Here is a 24,659-nt window from a genome sequence, read left to right on the forward strand (position 1 = left end):
AGCTGTACAAATGAGTAAATCATTGTAGGTAGTTTGGCATTGCAAGCTGATTCGGAATGAAAGGAAGGTAAAAAAGGTATCAGTTCAATGAATAAATGTATTTTGGAAATGTAAATTAACACAGATGTAATCTTGGGGGTGCGGTGGCGCAGTGGATTGGACCGCAGTCCCGCTCTCCAGTGGGTCTGGGGTTCAAGTCTTGCTTGGGGTGCCTTGCGATGGACTGGCGTCCCGTCCTGGGTGTCTCCCCTCCCCCTCCAGCCTTATGCCGTGTGTTACCGGGTTGGCTCCGGTTCCCCGTGACCCCACATGGGACAAGCGGTTCTGAAAATGTGTGTGTGTGTGTGTGTAATCTTCAACAGTGTCCCTAACAAATAAGAAACATTTTAATATTTAAAAAAAAATGTTTTCAAAACAAAAAAGTAAAAATCATAACTACAGCCTTTCTAAGAAGAACTTCACTATTGTATACACACAGTTTTAGTTGTGAGAAAAAAACCCTGTGGTTTCTACAGCATAATTTTTCCTGACTCCCTAATTGTAGCTTACTGATGTTATGACCCAGTGATATTTATTTGACTATAGCCATCATCAAAGGGATAATTAAGGTCAATAGCAAATTCTTCAGCAGAAACAGCTCAGCTTGCTCAATTTTAAGTAAACATTTCCCAGATGGACAAAACAAATAGCCACACACACTCACACACACACATATATATTATGTACTGTATGTACCATATGTTCAAATTCAGCTGAATATAATATGACATTTCCCAAAATCCAGCAAAGATGATATTTCACCTTTACATTTGTGAAACTATATGAAGGCTGTGAACAGAAAAACTCTACAAGACACTCTTTTTCTAGGGCCGTGTGTAAAATTCCAGTGTAACCAAGGGCTCTACATTTACATTTATTTATTTACCAGATGCTTTTCTCCGAAGCGACTTCCAATAAACTTTATGTAGCGTCATCAGCCCACACACCTTATTCACCATGGTGACTTACACTGCTAGACACACTGCTTACAAAGGGTCACTCATCCATACATCATAGCTCCATTCAGGCTGGCTGCTGAGCAGCACAGTTCGTGTGCAGATCAGAGCTCCTCACCCACGCAGCTCTTCCTCTGGCTGTGAGGGCGGTACCCGCTGTAGCAGTGGCAGCTGAAGCCACCCAGTCCGTTGATGCACTCGCCGTGCCCACAGATGTTCCTGTTTTGCCGGCACTCGTCTGTTCCTGGGGCAGGAGAGGAGGACAGGACAGGCTGTCGCTGAGCTCTGGCATGGAGACTCTGCTGGTAGGGCTACTGTTAGCCTGCTTTCCCTCTACAGCGCTGGCACTCACGTGGTGGTTGCGTTTCCCCCACCTCCAGGGGGCTGTAGCTCCTCTCCGGTGGGACCTCCACGATGGGGGGAGGCGTTGGTTTTGCCCTGATCACTAAAAGAGAGAGGGGAACAAAACGCAAATGTCCATATCAACGCTCCAGAAGAAAGGCCTGAATGTTTGGAGGTTTGGTTCCTGGACTGGAGTGAACTCCTGGCCTTAGAAGATGAGTGACCTTCCATAAGCTTCTTAGCATCATTCCTCCAGTCCAACAGTAACAATGAACAAAAGAAGGTCATTGTTCTTCTTGTGAGGCTTTTTGGACGAAGCCATACCTTAGAACACAGATCAGTGAATGCTGTTATCATTAGAAATTTTCTTAGCATAAAGCTTCATGAAGTCTGACATATTTTACAGCTGGTAGTATAACTTGTGTAACCCAGAAAACTGTTCAACAATGCGAACCCCAATCTATTAAAGCCCATCAGCGTGCAGAAACCCTACCGCATTTATTGCATGCTCACATCTTGTGATGCGCCATGTCGCTTCATTTGTGATGTAACCTGTGGTCACTGGGTGTTTTGAGTCTTTCACGAGACACTCGACCAAGGCTCATCAGACCCCAGTCTGCATCCATGTACTTCTATACTGGAGCACTGCTTACGGTCACGTACATGACCTCTCTTCCTCTTCAGTAACAGCCTTTATGGCCTTCCTCCTCTGACTACTGTATCCAGCATGCTGGAGGCCCTATACGACACCTTTCCTGTAAAGTCTTAGCACCCTACTTTGATGGCCACACACCTTGCCCTCCAACTTTTAAGCAGGATCACAAGTATCTCAACATCAGACTGGAGGTAGTGAGGGGAAAGTCAACATTTTCTTTGTTTCGCCGTTGTTGAGGTGAAATGAGCTCCCTCTCTCCCTCAGAACTGCTGAATCCCTCTGAACATTCAAGAATGGTCTCAAAATACATCTCTTTCAGACCAACTTTTTTCGTGAACTTCTTGCCCGTCCATAAATTCGCATTATGCGGTACAAATGCAAATGAAGGCACTATACCTGGAAACTGAGGTACAGGTGGGCTGTCGGTTGGGGTCTCAGTGGTCACCTCTTCAGCCTCAGGCTCCAGCTGTGGAGACCCAACACATACCTCTAACATGTCTTACCACAACGTGTGCACACACAGGAAGTGCAACGCTTCACATTGCAACATAGAAACATTTCAACTGGACAAACATGAAGAAAAAGTTATGAAAAAATGCCTTCAAACAGAGCAGCTGAAAATGACAGTTGCTGTGACCGAATATTCGTTTAAATGCATTAACAATTCATTTGCAGTGCAACGTATAGGGTAAAAATTTGGTTATCATAAGAAACCAAATAGCTAAGTGATGCAACACTGTGGACACAGTGCATTACTCGTGCAAGTATTTGGTCGTTTTTTTAAATCCATACAAACATAGTGGCTTTGTGGACAATCAACATCACACCTCTACTTGACTGTGCAGAAGCAGGGTCGCATATTGCAGCTTGAAAGCAACTTACCGGTGGGAACTTTACTTCTGAAAGAAAAGCAGAAGGAAAAAACATTTTAACTGTCAGTGCTGCAGTACAGAGGTCTGTATCTCTGGTCCTGATGCTGCCTGCTGTGTGAACTGTGAGACTCAACCCGGGAGGACATTTTGAACATGACGAGAGACTCTTTTTGCTAAACGTCAGATGGTACACATCTAGTAGAAAGAATCACATTTCAAACCTCAGAAAGGTACAATAGGGCTTTTTGTTCCTTGTAGCTGAACATCATAATGCCTCTGGTAGGCTTTCACCGACAGCCCAGTGTGTTCTCTCTCCGGCCAAGAACGACACGACCCAAATGAGCTCCCTCCAACACAGCCACTTTGTGTGTTGGGGCCAAAGTGTCAGCATCATGGTGCTCTGGTTCTTCGTAACCATACCCATTTGAAATATTTCCTGTTGCGCATATGCAGGCTCACAAGACAGGTCTATGTCCCTGTTCTAGCTTATATACAGTCTCTAGGGAGTTGTTAAAACCAGTGCAGAAATCGCCTTTGCTGGGGACATCCCTTGGCTAAACATCTTGCGAGAAAAGTGCCGGCAGGCCCGTCAGTGCTGCGGCAGCCAGGCCCACCTTGTTCTAGCGTGTGGGGCTGGAAGGACAGCGTCTCCCGGTAGCTCTGCACGATGTAACCCTTCCCAGCAGGACAAATCTTACTGAAGGAGGCTGGTGGCAGAAGTGGGATTGTGTCATTGTCGGCAGCATGTTCTCAACAACACCGGCTTTTTCAGCTGAAAGCTCCTTGCAAAAGTGGCATTTTAAAGGCAATATTTGAGCATGGAAAGGTGGTTACTGAGCTATAGAAGAGAGACCAGTACACATCATATAAATCAGAGATGGGCACTACATTGATCGTACTGATGACGGTAATAGCAACGATAGCACAAGGAACAAGTAGTACAAAACAAACCGATTACAAAATTAATAATTAAAAGGAACAATCTGAAGACATTGAGACAATGTATGGTTTTTAAATGTATGAAGCCTCTCGTTGCAATAAATGTGCGTCTCTGTCGTCATCCATCCTAGACATGTTGACTGATTCAAGACCCCAGGCTGGTCTCCATTCTGTTATCAGTGTGTAAAATAGGGAGGACATCGTAATCTGTCACACATTTCAAAAACTGTACATCAGTGCAGCCTGATGGGAGCAAGGAGGCATTCAGCTGAAACACGTCAGTATATTGTGCAAACTAAATTAATTTATTCACAAAGCTTTTGAGAGCGCTGCACCGTGTCATTCCGAAAAGAGCGCATGCAGATCTGTAATGGGACACATGCCCTCATGTAGTGATAATCAGATGGTTGCAAAGGAATGTTGCACTGGCAATCCTCACCTGTCCCATCCTGCGGGCACCTCTCGCACCCGCTGCCCCACGCCTTGCCGACTGTGCAGCAGCACATCTCCTTTGACAGCATGGTGGGCAGGGCGTGCTCGCACTCACCCCCGTCGGCCACCATGCGGAAACATGGTCCCAGCTCCCCTGGCTGCTCTGCGGGGGACAGGGATGGAGAAAAGGAGAAGGTGAGGGGCCATTGAGTCAGGGAGTGTGAAATGGACAATAAGGTAAGAACAGGAAAGCGGAGCAGTTTATGGGAGGAAGAGGGATTGGGAAGAGAAGAAACAAACAGTAATGAAAACCAAAGATCATTACAGTTGCACAGCGCAGATTTTACTTGGCAGGGCTTACCTGGATTTAAGGAAATGGATTAAAGCAGAAGATTTCACAAAGTCACGGAGCTGTGATGACAAACACAACGTGTCCTCGAAGTACGAAGCGCTCACCCACGCATCGTGTCCACTCCAGCAGGTAGCCGGGCTTGCAGGCACACCGAAAGCTGCCCTGCGTGTTCAAGCACTCGCCGTTCTGGCATACGCCCTGCATGGTGCACTCGTTTATGTCTTTGGGAGGCCAATTCGAAATAGACAGACAAAGGGAGAGAGAGAAGAACAGAGAAAGAGGGGTGGGGGGAGAGAAAAAAAGGGCTGTGGGTGAGACCTCAAGTCTCTTGACTCGTCACAAACACTGAATCGCTGAATACTGTTCCAGCACCTTCCAGGCTGCAGAACCCATAGAACCACTGGACAAAGCCTATAAAGATCACAGAAATTTTTCCTGTAATGAACATCTGCTATATTTCCTATGCACAGGATTTCCTTACAAAGATTCCTGACGGGCGCCTTTGTAGTCGTTGCCATTTGATATAAATTTTGTACGGTTCTCTTGTGTACGTTCAGAGAGCGGGACTGGGAAATGCAGCCTAAAAGAGAAGCCGGGTGTCGTTACAAAAGGAAGCCTATAAAACACATGTGTGACCTCAGCTGCCATTATACTGGCTCCTTGTGTTATGAATTTGATATTAATTTTCAAAGATACCAACATTTTCCAGTTTTTTTTTTTTTTTAACTCAATCTAATTTTCTTCAGATATTCATTTTTTACTCACATATCTAAAATTTCGGGATTTATGAGCCCAGTCAATAGTTGGCAGCAAAGAGCGCACAAAGAGAATGGGATGCTTAGTATCTACAACTCATGTGTGGTATTCCTGTGCGACCAGTATCAGTATGATGAGGTTTTGACTTATCGTGTAAATCATTTACGTGGGATAAAACGGTCCACAACTGGGACCAAATAGCACGTTGTGGAGGCAAAATGTGTTTAATTTTAATGTTGCTCAAAGTTAATAAATATGAAGCTAGTCTTGAAATAAATAATTTAATGTATTATACACACACACATGCATTGTCTGAACCGCTTGTCCCAAGTAGGGTCGCGGGGAGCCGGAGCCTAACCCGGCAACACAGGGCATAAGGGTGGAGGGGACACACCCAGGACGGGACACCAGTCCGTCACAAGGCACCCGAAGCGGGACTCGAACCCCAGACTCACCGGAGAGCAGGACCCGGTCCAAGCCACTGCGCCCCCCTTAATGTATTATAGTTATATATATATTTGATAGAACATAACCCATAAATAGGGGATGTCTGTATTATTAACCTTCGGATTGCGTAGACAGAGAAAGCCAAACGTGAATAGGTGCTAACAAATGGTAAGAAGACAAACATGACTTTTTCAGTCATTTTAATTAAGTTTTAAATATGATGTTGTGGAGTTTATCATAAAAGTCTTAGTGGGTATTTTGTTATCCTCCATAGATTTAGCTGGGATTTACACAGAACCTAGTTTATGAGCAAGTCGAGGGACATCTGCATCGTTAAACCTTCATTAATTGCGGATTAGCAGTGAAAGTGATTTTGTATTCATGCACAAATCAACTTATAGACAGACTTCTAGTTGTGTTTGTAACGTGAGGGCCCAGTGTATAAGGAAGCATATTTCAATCAACAAAAAAAAATGCATTGTAAACAAAACGGCAGAACAGGAAAATGGATCTGCGCACTTCCGAGCGCAGATGTCTCACTACCGCGCTAGTAAATTCTAAGACTCACACAGGAGAAGTGATGGGCTACGCTGCTGGGCCCATCTTGCTGGTTACCTTGGCAGTGTGTGCTGTTGAGCCTTTTATAGCCCTGTGGGCAAGTGGAGCCATAGTCCTCGATGATGGACAGTTTGTGGACCCCAGGGTCTGCAAGGGTTAGCAAGAGAGAAACCTTTAGAGACTCATGAAATTGCAGTACTGCAACTGATCTACTCAACTACCGCCATATTGATCTGATATATCAGCGAGACGCTTCGGCTTATCGGTTCCTGAAACCAGCTGCTGAAGCGGACGGTGCCGGGACAGTGCCGGCATGAAAAACATTCGTGCCCAAGATTTCTTGTACCAGACTGCTGAAGAACTCGGAGCTATTTGTGGTTCAAACAGCTGCACATCCTGACTGAGAAATGAAGTGCAGCAGAGCAAAAAGGGAAAAATAATCAGAGTTTGAAGCCAAGTTTCCAAACTTGAAGCAATTCCCGTCCGGTATTTTTTTTTTTCTGAACTCAGAAGCTACTCGGTGCACGGAGCCGGATTCGGAGCTGGATTCGGAGCCGGATTCGGGGCTGTACTGCTGTGCTTCCCCTCCTGGCTCAGACACTGGGAGATGAGGGAAAGCTGAAAGTGCATATTCACAGGACGGGCTGTTTACTTATCCACGAGAGCGTCATCTGAAGTGTGTTATGGAAAGGGCACCGAGCTTTGAAATCGCTGCAGCCATGGACAATAACAACAAAAAAAAAAAAAAAAAGAAAAAGAAAACAAGCATCAAGTATTGCTTTGCCAACATCACTACTCACCTGGAAGCTTGGGGCATTTATGACATTTGTTTTGCCCCCAGGATTTGCCCACGCTGCCACAGCAGTCCTCCTGGTTGGTGAGTCCAGGCAGGGGGTTACTGCTGCACTGGAATGGAGGAGCGGGCAAACAGGAGCACTGATTTCGTGACGTCTTTACCGAGTGCAATCCCACCTTTGCCAGCGCGAGCTCAGCTAAGCGTTAGCTGCTTCTGAAATCCAGTGCTTATGACTGATTTTTTGTCTTCCCCCTTAAAATGGCACTTTGTGCCAGAGTTAGTTCTGCACAATTAAAATTATGTTATAATGTAATTTTACAAACATACACCCAGAAGAATCGCAGGGTTGCTTGAATTACAGGACGCAAAATAATATACTGCATGCACTGGCGCGGCAGTGAAAAGAGGTTTCTGCCAGTTATGATTAGTATAGTACATGGAAATACATTTAGCTTACACCAAAACAATACCACCGCATCTTTATGAGCGCAAGAAAGCAGCGAGCTTTGGAAAAAAACCTCAAAGTACAGTATAACGTAAGGAGTGAATTCCGGGACATATAATCTCAGAGTAAAGCTGTTAGCAAAGCAAACAGGAGAGAGCAGATGCTGTGATGCCACATGAAAAAAGCCTGGAATAATCGAGAATCCTGACGGAGATCCTGACAATTTTATTAATTGCTTCTTGCTATGTTTGGACTCACAGCTTGTTTGGGTGTGGTCTCCTGGAAGCACCGCCCCCGGGGTTTTTGGGTTTGGGGCAGTGGGCGGGGTCCTGGTTTCAGGACGGGCTTGGCCTCCGATTGGTCGAAAGGATGGATGACGACGGAGGTGTCCGGATCATGATGAACACGAACGTTAAGCTGCACTGCAAACGGGGAGAGGCAGGAGGGCACAGAGGATGGAGGAAAACGGACCCGAAAGGAGCTCCTGACGTCTGCACTTGAAATCGCAAAACTGCATGCAGACAAAACTGACCGACCGTAGACTAGATGGAACGTGTTCAACTGACGGAACATCTGTCTGCCAGACATAGAGTAGATTTGGTTTATTTTTTCGAAATTCTGAGCTGGCGTGAACATAAATAACCCATAGTGGCAATCCGGTTTACTGACAGAGAGGAGCAGGATTCTCCTTCTGAGTGACAGTGACCGACTCGGTTAAACGCAACAGTTCCTCGCTTACAGTAGCAGCAATGAAAAAGTCACGGTGCAGGACAGCTACGCGCCCACGACTGGCGACGGTGTGGTACTCCAAGGTGGATGGTAGGACAGAAAAAGCACATCAGCACAACTTGTCCCACAAGTCCATCCTTCCCTCGGTGGGCTGAAAATAGTTCGGAGCTCCGAGCCTCAGCACGCAAAGTGTCACCTGGGACAAAAGGACCGCGCTGAGCAGCTCACTCAGGTGATAAATATTTACACGTTTGGTGTCTGCTGCGTATAATTTCTAACAAATCATTTCATTAGAAGTGAACACATTCTGGCAAAAGTAGGAAAGCGAAGGTGTCTCAGTATCGTATTGCCAGCTGATAGCGTTAATACGGTCATATAAATTTAATCTCTGCAGCTTTCTGAGAAAATTCTGAGTGAACGTTCGTTCTGAGGTTAATGCATTAATGATTCACGAAAGTCGATCAATTAAGAAGCGACTTGTACCGTGCATCTTATAATCACAGAACTAAGTCGCAGCGGTGACTTGAGCGCTTTAAGTTACATCGACACAAGTCACGGCTAAACGTTCTGTCAGCTTTTTCCTTCCGCAGCCTAGCAAGAGGGCAAAGCAAACATAAGAAAAACAGATGAAAATCACGTCGCAGAAAGACATAACAAAGGCAACATCAGACAAGTTTCAAAACCCCAACTGCTTTATGCGGTTCGCACGGGGGATGAGCTCAGCTTTCACACATGTAAATTAAGCCGTGAAAGCCACATTTGTACTTGTCTGAACAGTACATAATATGTTACATATTTATCACCATATGCACCTTGAGCCACGTGCTTTGGAATAATGAATAATGAAAGGATGCATTACCTTCCGAGGAATGATGCCCGGTCCCCGGCGTCAGGGGCAGCCTGAAGACAGAGTGGGTCTGGGTCATTGGCCGGGGTGGACCGGGCTGGTCCCTCGGGTTCTGGCCAGCAGGCACCGATGGCAAGGGGTAGATGGGCAGCTGGCCGCCCCGCGCAGACTGCGCCTCGTGAGTCTGGTGCAGTGGAAATTGGCACAATCGGCCCGTGAATCCGGGGGGGCACAGACAGGGGCCGTGCGGGGTGCACACCCCCCCGTTCATGCACATGTGGGGACACACTACTGTAAAAACAAAGAGAAGGGGTGGGTACGAGGGACATTTGAAAGCACGTGTCAGTTTACTCTCGATAAAGCGATATGATTCCAAAAATGTCAGATTTTTCATACAAAAAAAAAAAAAAAAAAAAAAGAGTATGCGGGTTGCACCATTGGACGTAGGTTCGAGCCTGTGTGAAATGCGCATTTTCCCGCTTCCTCCCAGAGACCGAAGACGTGTCTCAGGTGAACTGATGACTCTAAACTACCTTTAGCATTTGTTTGTGTAAGTGAATGAATGTGTGGATACCCTATGATGGATTGGCATCCCGTCCAGGGCGTACCCTCTCTAGCATAGTACCCGATGGGTTGGGATAAGCTCCAGACCACCGCCACCCTTCATTAGGACAAGTGGAGAGTGAGTGAGTAAAGACTTATATCCTATATGGGTGTCTCCGCACAGGGGTTTTAGCGGTACGAGAATTCAGTGCAGCTGTGTAGCAGAAAAGGAGCCAAGTTGTACGAGGGGAGGCCCCTCGACACCATCCCACTCTGAGTGCTAATACTCGACAATTCAGCAAAGCTGGATTTTCTTAGAACCGAGCAATAAAGAAAAAAACTGGACACAGACATACCGGACAAGCTTTGCAAGCTTTGAAGAAACAAAGTGAGCACAAGACATGGAGGGAAAAATTAATTGTGGTGTCGGGTTAGGCTCCGGCTCGCCGCGACCCTGCTCGGGACAAGCGGTTGCAGAGATTGTGTGTGTCATTAAAGAGTGTTGTTTATTTAAACAAAAAAAAAAAAAAATTACACACACGCACTTTGAAATCAAAGGACTGTCACCAAATTGGGGACAAAGATGCTTCCTCAAAACGGTGCACTGTAAGCAGACGGTCCACATGGCACCGCACAGTGAATGCTCTATAAGACGTGACGGTGAAACACAAAAAAAGGGGATTTCTGCTGTTTTGACAGGTGCTACGTGAACTTTTATAGGAACGCAGACAGCTCAATCCAGACTATCACTAACCTACCCACTACTACAGCGGTAAACAAAGCAACATGTGCCTACGAAATACATCTGTGCCTATCTGTAAATGTTGTGTCTGACAGTAACGGAAGATTCAGCCAGATGGCTCAGTCTGAGTGTTTGGTTGTTCTGGGCAACGAGACGAGAGGGCGGTGGCTCATACCCCCAGGTCATTCCGTTCTTAAATCCTTTCAGTGCAGAAGTCAGGCTCTCCAGATGAGCCCGTACTTCGCAGGGAACAAATCTGCCTGTGCTTCTGGACGGTAATGTCCACCAGGATGAGGGGACACAGCAAGGAGGCCCCTCAGACCGCCGTGGCAGCGATGGCTCTTCGGTAGCGTGCTGACACCTCTAGATCGCAGCTGTCAGGTGTTTTTAACACACACACACACACACACACACACACAAAAAAAATCACTGCCACGGGATTCAATTGCTCGCAAGCGTGAGGAATCCACCGAGGGTTTGGATGGCGTGCCGTCTTTCTGCTGCTTTGTTCGTCATGTCATGCTGACAACCAAAGACAGACTGAAGCAATTATGAACTTGTCATGTGTGTCGCCAGTGTTATTGTAGGCTTGCAATTAATCACTGCGGTGTGAACAAAAATTCAATCGGTACGTCATCTGGAGACAAGCTGGAGACAACTGTATTTACTGTCCCGCTAGCAAACATTCCCTTGTTTATTTACTGGCACCTGCACATTTTTCACCTTCCAGGCTTTTACAGTAGAAGCATGGTAATGTGTCAGACGCATTAGAAGGTGTTCTTTACAATACTGGTGACACAGGCTAGACAGAGAGTAAAAACAGAGGCCATACTGCTCCTACACCGCACTGTGACTCAACCACAACCATTCTTAGAGAAGTGGAATAAAGTCATTCTTTTAATAATCTATCTTGGATTTTATGCTCACGTGCTTGATAAATCAATCATCCAGCATGTTTAGCACGTGGATAATATCTGGGTGATGGGCAGGGGGGCGACCCCCACTTCCGTTCACCTCTCCCTCGTCTTTCGCCGTTCCCGGAAGCTCATTTCCTCCCTCCGGGCGCGCTCCTCTCCATTCGGGCGGCATCGCTCTCCCTCCTCACCTCTTCTGCCTCATTTCTGCCGCGTTTCTCTATAATGTAAGTATGAGCCAAACGACGATCAGAAATTGTTCTTGCCTTCAACTCAAGTCACATGATTAAATATAAATAACGGGAGGCACAACGGCGCAGCGTTTTTTTCACGTTGGGACTCGACCGAGTCAAACCCGAGACGACGCAAGTAAAAGCGTACGCGTGAGCGCTATTAACATTTGCTCCGTTTCCGGGATAGGCTCCAGACCACAGTGACCTCATCGCGGACGGGCGGTTAACAAAAGCGAGTGAGAGCACTGAGAGCAAAGCTAAAATTTTTCATAGTGCACACACGCGGCGCCCACCCTGAGCACAAAGGGACACGGTGCTCGGACTTGCGCTCACTTCGCAATCTTCCTCAACGCTATCCTTCAGGATCAGTAACACCAGACCTTGGATGGGCCCCACAGACCACAGACAAAACACTTCTAACCTGCACGCTCTTAGTGCCCTACAGTCAGGAGTTCTTAAGGCAGGGATACTGCCCACAAGCGTCATTCTTTTTTTTTTTCCAGTGTATGATTATAGCATGATTGTAAGGACACGCAGCCTTGTGCGTTTACTGTAAGCAAGAGTGTGCACTGTAAAGACTGTGGGGGCTCGCTGCTATTTAAGTGGTGCCCGAAGCACGCGGTGCGTCTCCCCCGCAGTGATGACAAACCACAAATGTGTCACATTAGAGCAAGGCCAGGCCGGGCCAGGCAGTCGAGGGCCGAAGCGGCGCTGGAATGAGGGGCCTCCCCTCGAGGGACCGCGATTGCAGGCTGGAGAGCGAAATGGGTGGATCTCTGGCACGGCACGGGGGCAGAACGGCCCCGTTGTTTGCAGAGAAAACACCCGAGCGGCCCGTAGAGCTGCAGAGGAACCGAGGAACGAAGAGGAGGATGGAGTGGAGAAAAAGAGGGAAACAAAGAAAGACAAGGAAATGACAGGAGGGATGAAGGAATGGGGTTTGTCGAAGAACGAGCGGGGCACGAGAGAAAAAGGGAGAGCAGTGAGTCCGGGGAAGTGTGCGTAAGCGTGTACGACCCCCTCCCAGCAGCACCGCTACCGCACCAGCACCAGTCAGGTACAACTGTGAAGAAAGAGCGGAAGGACTGTGCACGATAGCCGACTTTCATCCGTAGGAAAAGGGACCTCTTAAAGAGGCAGTGCGTTGCAGCCGTACCCCCGGCGCATCCCCCCATACCCTGTGATGACTGTTTCCATGCTGTCACAGCCCCGTTTGACTTAAACGGCACATGGGACCACAGCAGCGCCACTCAAATTAGGTTCTGACTCAAGCTGACTCACTTTACAGGGGTTTCAACCGTAGAAGCAGCTGACAGATGTGATGGGACTTAGGGCCACACGGTCCAGCGGTCAACATCAGCGGTCCCCGTCGGCACGCTCGCCCCACACCTGTCATTTGGCAGCTCAGCCCCAAGGGCGGCGGCGGGCCGGAAGCTGCCCACCGAGATGAAGACGTCCCACCGGCCACGGTCGGCCCCTCATCTGTTTCTCCTATTGGGCCCACAGGCTCGGGTGCGAGTTTAATGGACTGGAGCTCACATGCTTTCTGCATTCCCTAATCACACAAGGGATGGAGAAACCACTGGGGAGAGAGCGCACAAGACACGTGCGCTACTTTCCGTCATCAACTGCGCTTCTTTCTCTTTTACATCTCGGAAAGACCAAGACTGGACTGCGCGTACAAAGCAGCTGGTTAACACTGCAAATGCTGCACTCACCAGCAACTTACAGCTCATAAAAATAATACATCTTGGCGTCTAATTAAGAAAGTGCCGTTGATTTCATGGGAGCGAACCAAACAACCCAAGATGGACAGCCACAAATACACGGACGTTATCGATTCCATCCCATTTTCATTCCAAAGGGGAAAACTACAGTTTCCCACAGATATATCAATCCTGAGTGATACACGAAATCACATCCTGATAAGGGATCTGTTCTAAAATGACAAAGCTAAAACGTGAGGGTAAGTCAGACACTATGCTTAATAATTTTCACCAAAATACTAATACTGCGGATATTTTTCCGCTTACCCAGCGTCCAACGCAACATTACAGAGCAGTGAAATCAAGGGCGAAATATTAAGCAGAGCAACTCCCCCTGCTGTGTTTTACGTGGCAGCAAATTAGTTTAAGATCTGCATCCTGCCGATGCCAGGGTCGAACTCTAAGGATGGGCACAGGAGAGGCATTTCCCCTGAGCGGAGGCTGCAGCCAGGAGAGGAAACACTTGTCCCGTGGAGCCACGAAAGGGGGCGCGCGGAGAGAGAAAGCCTTCGGCGCCTGTCAGCTTCTTATTCCTTTCCCAGATTCCCGATCGAGCGAAGCTCGTGCTTTTCATTTTCCGTCTCCATGCGACCGTGGCCTCGGCTCAGCCGCGGCTCTAAAACTAAAACGCAGATAGACGGGCCCTACGGACACGCGTCACGCAAACGTTGACGGAAATTACGAGACGCGTTCGCGCGGCACGGAGGAACGCCTTCGGTAAGGACGGCGCGAAGCAACAGACAGACACGGGCCAACGCATTTTTGAGCGTGCAAGTCACTTTCGCAGCGATTTCCTGCAGACCGAACCGCGGGGGAAGCAGACCCCTGCGCAGATCAAAGGCGGCACGCTCGAACAATCACCCCGACCGTGTACTAGAATACTGACTTTCTTTAAATGGCGTGCGAGAGAAGTTCGCTTTAAACTTCACCAGCGCTGGCCGAGTGACTCGAGAGGGGAAAAGTGTCTCCTTAGATCAGTAAGGTCCACACCCCAGAAAGGGCCTGGGCCACCAACCACCCCCCCCCCCAGCAGTGGGCTACCAGGGCCCTGGCATCGTGCCGTCAACCACCCCTATGATCGCCACATTTGCAGAGGCTCCGGGAAAGAGCTGTACTGCTGGCAAGCCGGTACTTTCGGGCCGGCTTTAATATACACTTCAACAGCGATTTTTAATGAGCCGGCATATTTTTGACCGTTATATAATTACTGTGTGCCGGCCTTCCAATTAGGGCACTGCGGTTCTCCGCGCCGCCAGCGCTCGCTGTGGGGCTTTGAAGGAGTCGACTCCGCGGCTCAGGATAGTCCCTGCTGACGGTACCTACCAGCGATTCCTTTCACGGCTGCCTGCCTGCCTGGTGCACGGGGCACTTGGGAGAATGCGTGCATCTCATACATTGAGCATGGGAAGATAAGGGTAGAGGAGGTACGAATTCATCACTTTTTAACTCCACATCTGCTGGTTTAAGGCTGCTGCTGAAATGCCAACAGCAGAGACTGGTACACAGCTGATGCTTCTCTCCAAAGTGAGTTACAATTACTACCAGGGTAATTTTACTAGAGCAACTTGTTCAAGGGTACTACAGCTGGAGGTAGGATTCAAACCTGTGACCTTAGGGTCCAAAGGAAACAGCTCTAAGCACTACACAACCAATTGTCCAGCTCCAGCAAAAGAGGCTCTGGTGTCCTGCTTTCAGAAGAATTCCTAACTGTAGGGATGGTGCAGTTTAATTTGCTTTGGATAAAAATGTCAGCTATGAATTGGAATTCTGGAAAAAATTACATTTTATGGAGGAAATATTAGCTCAAACCCCTGGCCACACCCAGCAATCATGCGTAATGTATGTAAAGGCCCACTTACCCAGCACCACCCCATCCCGTCTCTCTTTTGTTGAAAGGTATCCAAAAACAGGGGCTCAACAACCTCCTTCAGCAGGAGGTGCGAGTGCCCAACAGACACTAAGCTCAGATGGAAAGGAACAGAAAGCATTTGCTCATACGCACAACCACAGCCTGACACTTACACTTCCCAGAATAACGGAGCTGGTCCTCAACGTACGACGTAAGCAACTTGCAACGATCCAGACTTTCGATGGCCGTCCCGTCAACCTTGTTATACAATTTTGCCCACGTTTGGTCAGGACGCCTAACGATGGCAGCTCCAATTACTGTACAACGCACTGCCCCAACGCGCCATATCTGTTACCGACTCAACCGCTGCGTCTGTTGAAGGTTGTGCGTTCGGTACGAAAACGTTGTTTTGTGCACAGGATGCTTACATTGTGATTCCACTCCATTTACTTTCATCTCCAATAGATAGCTAGCAAAAACATCTTTAAAATGCTCTGACGGCGTAGGATGGACAAAAAAGAAAGAAAATCAATTCAGAAATGAGTGAAGCGTGAAAATGTAATACCCTATATTACTCTATTATTCTATATCAGCATAATTTAAGCATGAATAGTGTGCGAAAGTGGCGAAAAAAATATAAGAAACCCCCATTACACTGCGCAGCAATCATGCGTGGTCCTCACGGTTTATATGATACCGCATAAAGGGAGTTTGTGATTGGCAAAGAAGTCGACTCACGACGAGGTCATCGGAAAGGAACCCCGCTGTAAGCCGAGGACTACCTGCAACGGGAAAAACAACAACTAGACATATTAATAAACGTGAATTTTGGCAGCATCCTACAGGCAACACGAAGATTTGCTCTCCAGAAAACAAACGAACAAGTGTGTCGTAACCACAAGAAGCCAGCGAGAGGGGAGCGTCACCAAGCTGGCGCTTCTCTCCTGACGAGACCCCGCGAGGGTAAGGGGGGCTTGGCCCACGTTCACACGCACCTGCGGCCATCAACCCCCTACCCCCCTCCCTGAGCCGCTCCCGACGCCGCCGCGGAGTCACAACGTATGCCTCCGGAATGTGCCGGGCAGAGGGAAGGAACATCTCCATGCAAAACTCTCACATTCCTACGCGTTCACGGTATCCAGCGCGTCATCCTGCTCTGAAACGGGTGCGCTGTTGCTACGTCTGGGCCGTAATCCTGCCTTGTTAGCGCGGCGGTCTAGGCTCGGGGCCTGCCCCCTCGCACACTCCCACACGCACCGCCCCGCTTTGATTAGTCACAATTGGGTAATGACTGTCATCAGCTCCGAGTGTGGAGCTGAGCCGCCTCCCCAGCTGCCCGGACTTGCCGGGTGGTATTTACCTACCTCTTCACGTTGGCGCTAATGGCGGAGCGCTGCTGGGAGGGGGCCGCCTAGCTTCCGTCGAGTCGGCGCAGCCCCGGAGGCCTCGACTCGCTCTGCGCCCCGTAAAAAGAGCTCAGACAGACCCCCCTTTGACAGAGTCTCAGTTGAATGGAAAGAAGGCATTTAAAGAGCACGGTAGTTAAACGTGTCCTGGGGATCTCAGCTGAACGAAGCAGCGGCTCCGAACCGGGTCCAAACCTGACAAACAGTCAGACTCTTTCAGTACAGACACGCACGTTCGAAGGCACGGTTTTTGAACGCACAGAGACACACGTGTCCGTGGGGTGACTTTACTGCGTTATACCTACATTAGTCACATGTTCGGTTCCTACGCCGCACGCGTCCCGCGCTTACGAAGGCTTACGCGATGCTCATCGGAACAAATGAACTCCTGCCGACTGGATGAGGGCTTCAGGCAGTAAAGCGGCACTTCTATTTTCTTCTACCACGCCCGGTAAAACGTACATGCAGCCGCAGGGACGCGCTGCACTGTAATCCTTTCCACTCAAGCAGCCGCACATTTGGTGCCTACGCGAGATACCTGGAGTTATTTCCGCCAAGGGTCACAAGCACATTAACGGCGTATCTACGGAAAAACACACACATACGGCCCAGCGTTCGCTGCTAGCGTAATGCCTTTCAAAGGGCTTGCCGAGAAAGGATCGCTTGCGCATGATATCGGGAGGGATTTTCGAATCCAAAGGTCTGGTCAGGCATCGTCTGATGACGACCGCTCCACCTGTTGCACAACAGCATCAGCTGCATCAGCACTTCTGCAAGGGAACATATTTCTTATGGACTCAGTTAGCGTCTCTATCAGAGACTGTATTTTATCTAAACATATTTACAGAACAGCCTGGGATTCCTTTCAAGCTGCTTTTCACACAGCGGCTCGCCAGCAAAAATTTGAGTCTCCTGGTGGCACATACAAGCAAACAGATTTAGGCATGAAAGAGGAAATAATGGAGCAGCATGACATTTTGATACGGTAATTGTATTTACATTATCATTCTATATTGGTATCACTTTAACGTGAATCATCTGTGTAATGAGTGAAAAAAACCATAGCAAAGCCCACTATACAATGTGGCATTCGTGCACATTAATCATTTATAAGCCACTCTGCAACACAACAAAGTCTATTCGCAACGATGCTGTCGGAAGGAAACCACACGTCAAGTCAAGGTCCACTTGTACGCTTCAAAAAACTGCATTTAAATGTATAAGTGCATTTGTGTTGCCAGGATGTATAACAAGGGACTCCACATTGACTCCAACTCCTTTCAGGTACCAGTGTGTTGTTGGATTATGATGAACTGTTGTTCAAGGGTACCCTGCTGTTTTGATTTTACCGAGAGCTACAGTAACATATCTTGCTGTTGAAATCAATGACTGAGATAACTTCAGGTGTCTAAGGTATACTGTAGCGATCGTTAACGCTTTCGTTCCGTCGTCCGTACAGCACGTTTTCCCGAAAGACCGCACGTGGTCTGTATCGCAGCAGCACTAAGGATGTTCGGAGGAGTCAGCGGAGCCCCTTTGGTGATCGCCACCCTGAAGTCATCAGAGAAGGACAGTCGAACCCTGGGGGTCCTCACTAGTTCCAGAAAAGGAAACCGAACCGAACTGACGACAGACCACGTCTGGTGCGGCACGGCCAAGCGCAGCAGGACGTTCGCCGCAGGTTAACGGTCTCTCCTTTCGTCCTACCCTAGGGAAGGGAAATGTGTTTCCCCATAGTTCCCTCGGGGTTTGGGTCATCTTCTACTTCTCCTCCCTCTCTCTGCCAGGAACCAGAGTCACGTTCCTGTTGCTCCATAAAATCCAGCACAAGCCTTTTATAGCCACCTTCCTGAACTTCTGCTCCAGCAAAATGTTCACTTACTTTAAAGGGTTTCCAGCTACCGATTCCAGAAGTCTTCAAAATCCATTAAGCCTATAGTACAACTACTAAGTGTCACCAGTTTTATGTATCCTAGTTTTATGTTTTTTATAGTCTATGTTATGAACAACATAAATCAATAAGAGGAACAACAGGGTACATAGACTCTAAATCTGGCAAACTGGCTTCATAAGTTAAATTCTCTTCAGCCAACTTTGAGATCTGGAACCCAAAGAAATGTCATAACACCAAAGACGCTTTCATCGAAGCTACTCAATTTATGTTGCATGATGTTCTTCTTAGTGCTGTTCAGAACAAGGACTGTTCCTCAGCAGCAAGGCTCCTCCTGGGACCTGGGAACCCTTTGGTACTTCAATAAAACCTTTGTCGAGGTACATACGGCGGTTGCTAGATGAGCATTTAAAGTAGGGCTTTCCCACTGTTCACCAGAATTTAAATTCGGTATCATTTATAATTCCTGCACAATACATCATATTGTCTTCCCATTATCTGATCTGTCCAGTCAACCAAAGCCACTCTTACTGTAAACATGGGGCTGCAAAGCCCACTTACTGTAAGTTATGAAACACGAATACCTGTCAACAGTAACGTCCAACAACATGTACATTTTTCTCCCGACGACTTTCAAAGATAAATTTATGGGATATTAAGCAGCTGGATGAATGTTCGCCTTGTAAGGGGCTTCAATCCAACAGAAGAGATGAATGTTACAAGTTTTAACTGTGTCACTCGCCCAGTGTGACCAGAAAGCCTTAGAACAAACAGGCTTTGTTCCCCTAGGTATGGAAATAGACTGCAGGTGGACTGAAACAAGTAAACAGTAATTAAGGACATATTTATAATCTCGGTGTTTCCAGTTTGGGTCCCTGCTGTTGTACACTTGAGCAAGTCACTTAACCTGAACAGCTTCTGCAAAAGGTCCCATTGAAGAAATGAATAAACATTATAAACCACACTGAACAAAGGCGTTGGCGAAACAATCAATTAGTAATTGTAACTCTCCTTCTTTAATAGCACGTTCACGAAAACAAAGGAAAATCCCTTTTCACCACCAACGACCATCCGAGAGCCGCACGGTACCGTCACATCCAGAGCCGTCCAAAGCTGACCCCAGAAAGCCATTTGAAAAGGTACAGTTACAGCTTTTAATAGTGCGTGTGCCAGCAAGGCTTTTCACGGCAGCCAAGGCAGTGTACAAATGCGAGGCTACGCAAGCCACAATGTCAAGGGACACCACACAACCTATGACATCATGCACGCGGTCTCCTGTGATAAGGCCAAGATGCGCCCATAATGCATGCTGAACAGAACAAATATCGCATTGCATTCCTTTCGATCCAACTTCTTTATTGTAGCTTTTCTTTAAAAAAAAAAACTATTTGCTTGTGGAGACAATGGTTTCTCTGTGCTATTTAGAGATACTAAAATGAAGTCTCAACACGGCAGCAAATGTGAGAGGTCGACCTGGCAGGTGACACAGAGGCCTGTTTAGCCGTGATGTCTCGAAAGTCATTTGAGCCAAGGGTGTTGGGAGCTTGAGGGCGTATGAGGACTGCGTGCTCAGCTGGGAGATGCATGAATTGTTTTAGGAAACATTCATTGAGACATTCTGTTCGCTTCTGTGCATTTGTACCCGACACCTCGTCTGATGTCAGACTGCTTTGGTCTGTCTACCGACCACCTCGCCCAAGGTGGAGAACACAGCCACAGCCATAGTTTATAGACCTTGTCTGGACTCAAGCAAGGCCATCGCCTACATCCAGTACCGTTGTCCAAAGCAGGCGCAGTAATCCTGATCCGAATCGCTCCAAATCTTCACAGCTTCCAGATCTTGAAACCTTTCACAGTACCCATTGCCAGAAGGAGTCATTCAAGAACCGGCTGCAGCTCCTGTTCCACCGCGCACTCCACAGATGTCCAATCTGTCAATAACCGCAAGGCATCTGGCAAGCCGCCATCCACGGTCCCAGAGGCGTCCATTGTGTCCCCACAGCCACGGTCAGTTTCACCGCACCAACGGTGTCCGGGTGGATGCTGGCCAACTTGCATGTGCAGCTACCCACGGTTCCAGTAGCAGCTGGCTGCTGGAGATGCCATGCCAAGGGGAGCTCAGCACCTCTCCTTGATGCGGCCTTGGGACGGATACCTGCACCTGCTTAGCGCCGATAACGCCAGGCTGTCACTCGTCGAAAGGATGAGCCCTCGCCTTAAAATCTGGCCTGTCTGCAAGGAGAACTAAAGAGAGTGTGTGCAACACTAATGATTTATGTTAAGTATCTTTGTTCTGACTCCTCATGCTTTGTCTCAGAATGCTCTGCACCTGGCACCCTGCTTTTACCCTCACTGTTCTTATTCACTGAAGCGCAGAAGAAGCAAGCGGGGAGATGATAAATTGTCACAGCATGTGAAAGAATCCAAACGATTTCAAGAAGGTCATACGTTAACACACATTACGCAGTGTGTAATGTGACAATGTAACCAAATCTCACCGTGGGACACGGACAGCCTGAATTTCCTCAAGGGTGCAGTGGGCTCACAACGTTATTGTCAATAATGCAGCTGCAGATTTATCCAACGTCAGCAGCCCTAGGAATTACTGCTCGCTGCCCCAGGGCTCTTTCCGAAGTAAACAAGTGTCACTTGCACCTGGCAGTCACCGCTACTGTATTTTCCAGCTCGGAAGACTCTCTCTGCTGGCTGGCATTTGTACAAAGTTCAAGACCCCAGGTTCCAGGCTCCTGCTCTGTCCAGCCCGCTCTCTTCCTCCTGCTTACCCATACGCGTTTGGCAAACAAGGACGTTCTTGTGTGTGTGTGTGTGTGTGTGTTTGTTTTTCTATATATAAACAAACACCCTAGTAGGCCCAGTGTGACTCAACTGGTAGCTTCAAACATGTCATCACAAAGGTCAAGTTCCCTTCCCAAACAACCCATAACTTCACTTTATTCCACAGCTTTGAGCACCAGTAACAAACGGAGCCAATTTCCACGCTATGCAGTTTCATTTAAAGAGACTCGGTGACACGAGCAAGGTTTGGAGAGCAATGTGAGCCAATAAACGAGCACAAAATAAAACAGTGAAGCAAGGAGAGAGGTTTCAAAACCAGAGAGATGCAGTTTTTACTCAAAGGGGGTAAAACCAGCAAAACCATGAAATACACAAACTCCACACAGGTAGAATAATAATGCAAAAATCACAAAGTACCTCTGATGATGTATAATCCCCTGGCATTGCGTTCGGTGCACGCGTGGGGACGCCCGGTGCCAGAGCAAACCCGCAACGTCCACAACGCTTACGGGATAGAGCTTCTGCTGACAAACATAACCCAGAGCCTTTTTTCAAAATACCAGCCTCCTTCATACTAACACAACACTGCAGGTACGCCGGCCCTACAGCAAATATTTACCAGTTTCACCATGTTGTGTGATAAAAACCCAGCTTTCACTATGAATGGCAAGAATAACCCAGTAAGATCCACCTGTACAGTAATACCTTGCCCTACATCATTAATTGGTTCCAAAGTGCATGACTTAAGTCAAAAAACGACGGAAAATGAAATAACCCCTAAAAAACCGATTTAGACCTCCTATAAACCCCTAATAAGCATTCTCAAGTGTATACACTTCAATTAATGCTAAAGTAAAGAAAAAAAAATGCAAAAAAATGGCAGGTAAATAAGACAATATTTTTAAGCTTTTAATTGATTTTATAGATTACAATATATTATTTTATATATTTTAACATTTATTTTTATTTGATTTTACACAGGGGTGTGGTGGTGCAGTGGGTTGGACCGAGTCCTGCTCTTCCGTGGGTCTGGGGTTTGAGCCCCGCTTGGGGTGCCTTGTGATGGACTTGCGTCCCGTCCTGGGTGTGTCCCCTCCCCCTCCGGACTGATGCCCCGAGTTGCCGGGCCACGCTCTGGCTCCCCGCGACCCTGTATGGGACAAGCGGTTAAGAAAGTGTGTGTGTGTGTGTGTGTGTGTGTGTGTTGATTTTACACTTTTTTATTGTTTTTAAGTGATTTTTAAATTTTTAACAATTTTTAATATTTTCGGCTGACCAACATAAAGTTGCGTCAGCCAACTGAAGACGAATTGTATTTTTCCTATATATTTAACAAAAAACCGACGTAAAGTCAAAATCAACGCAACACGAAACAACGTAGAGTGAGGTATTACTGTAAACGGTATTGTCTACAGTACAATTTCTTTCAACAATTCGTTTCTATTTTTCAAAACTGGGAGGAGAAATTTCCTTATCCATGAAGGTGATACTGCACTAGACTAAAGTTTATGGAGGACGCAGAAGTATGACCCACCAGAAGGCAATTGTGTCAACGCTGAATAGCGTCGATGAATCGGTCGCTCCGACGCCCTCGTACACCTCAGGTAACCCGGGCACGGTAAAAGCGTGGCAGAAAGAACTCCAAAGCGAAGCCTCGCCTACCTGTTAGGTGACGACCGTAAGTGCAATACGGCTTCACGGTACGCAAATTCAGGGAGGCCAGCCGAGGGTGTCTCTCCCGGAACAACGTGGGCCAGACCTGGGAGATCAGCTGGGCTTTTAGGGAGATCAGCTGCCATCTGTCAATAATGTGGATGCAGATTTAACCAGTGTCAGCAGCCCTACAAGTGCACGTCACACAAAAAGAGGAGGCTGACGAAGCATGTGCCCGGGAAAATATACCGTAGTTACACAAAGTGTTTCACCGTGTTACGGAAAGTAAATGACTGAAAGAAAAGGGTACAAAGTAAACCTGCCACGTTTAAAGGGCATTCCCCTGACCATCAAAACAACGCCCTCCTCAGAAAAGTCAATGGTTGTTGTATAATTTACTTATTATCTATTCGGGAAGAGTGGAATGCAAGTTTGGAGTCAATAAGGGAGCAACCACTCCCTCCGATCGCTCCAAAAAACCACACTCCCCCACTCCTGACGCATATACGCACAACAGCAGACAAAAAAATTACACAGCACTTTCCACCATCCCTCAAAAGGATCACATTCACAAGGCCCTGAGCCCCCAAAGAGATGGCAGCGCACCAACCGCTACGACCATTTCTGTTTACAGTGACTCCAGGGGCACAATTATGTGACGAACATGGTGTTCGATACTTAATCGTCTGTTCTTCAGCTTAATTGTCCTTTTTACACGCAGCGCACCCAGCGCCTCGCCGAGGCCGCTTTCCACAGACGGGACCGAGCCCGACGCTCTTCCTTCTAGAGGACTGAAAAAATTCAACAATAACAATTCAATAACAACTTTACCATACAAGTGGAAAGGGGACGGAAACAGTTCAAGAGGCTCAGTGGGTCTCATACAAGCTCATGAAAGCAACACGGTGAGGGTGCATGTCCTATATATTACATTTCGATGTACCCCTGACAAGGGAGTGCGGTGGCGCAGTGGGTTGGACCGGGTCATTCTCCCTGGTGGGTCTGGGGTTCAAGTCCCGCTTGGGGTGCCTTGCAGCGGACTGGCATCCCGTCCTGGGTGTGTCCCCTCCCCCTCCGGCCCTATGCCCTGAGCTGCCGGGTGGGCTCCAGTTCCCCGTATGGGACAAGCGGTTCAGAAAGTGTGTGTCCATGTGACCTGGTTCTACTACTTGGCATCAGCAGATACAGAACAATAATATATCCATCCTTAAGTAATGATCAGAAGGGCCCATGTTGAGTGAGTCTCTATACAAAGGTTTCTAAGGGGGAAAAATATTAGTATGTGTGTCTAGGCTATATTTCTCATTACCGTACATATGAACTGAAGACAACCTCTTATCTGGGATTCACCACCTGTTAAAAACAAGGAGATGCAGACACACACACACAAATCTGATGCCCCAGGCACAAATTCTTTTCTGATGGGACAGGCATCAAAGTTCCCCAGGTCTGAAATTTAAAGTGTTAAGCTCTTGCTAGTGCAAAACAACATGTAGCTTCAAATGCCCTGTCAAACAGGACACACACTCACAAACTGTCCCGAATGGGCGTACTGCTTTCTAAAGCACTCCGAGTGCGAAGAAAGAGTTGAGGCCAGCGTGCATTTCCTCTGTTTGGCTGTTCAGGTTTGTCGAAATGCGATAAACGCTCTGGCCAGTTTCTCAGACGTCCGTCGCGTGAGCCTCGGACGCCAAATCCCAG

The 24,659-nt window shown here is 47.7% G+C and overlaps 1 protein-coding gene across 4 annotated transcripts in view; it reads right to left on the reverse strand.

The window, feature by feature from the left end:
- LOC108925431 (latent-transforming growth factor beta-binding protein 3-like) overlaps positions 1–24,659 on the reverse strand; it is a 48,628-nt gene that overhangs the window by 21,068 nt on the left and 2,901 nt on the right. For 3 of the 4 annotated variants that reach the window (XM_029257303.1, XM_018737338.2, XM_029257301.1), the window contains exons 2-12: positions 9,178–9,456; positions 7,848–8,011; positions 7,149–7,254; positions 6,406–6,495; positions 4,692–4,808; positions 4,243–4,398; positions 3,479–3,571; positions 2,875–2,891; positions 2,389–2,458; positions 1,348–1,440; positions 1,114–1,239 (exon numbers count right to left, since the gene is read on the reverse strand). In XM_029257303.1, coding sequence (XP_029113136.1) covers positions 1,114–1,239; positions 1,348–1,440; positions 2,389–2,458; positions 2,875–2,891; positions 3,479–3,571; positions 4,243–4,398; positions 4,692–4,808; positions 6,406–6,495; positions 7,149–7,254; positions 7,848–8,011; positions 9,178–9,456 — 1,311 coding nt within the window. Of the gene's footprint in view, positions 1–1,113; positions 1,240–1,347; positions 1,441–2,388; positions 2,459–2,874; positions 2,892–3,478; positions 3,572–4,242; positions 4,399–4,691; positions 4,809–6,405; positions 6,496–7,148; positions 7,255–7,847; positions 8,012–9,177; positions 9,457–22,967; positions 22,988–24,659 lie in introns of those variants that run through there. The other variant, XM_029257304.1, reaches the window with a different exon arrangement.

This window comes from Scleropages formosus, chromosome 13 (assembly GCF_900964775.1).
Source record: "Scleropages formosus chromosome 13, fSclFor1.1, whole genome shotgun sequence".
Taxonomy (NCBI): Eukaryota; Metazoa; Chordata; class Actinopteri; order Osteoglossiformes; family Osteoglossidae; genus Scleropages; species Scleropages formosus.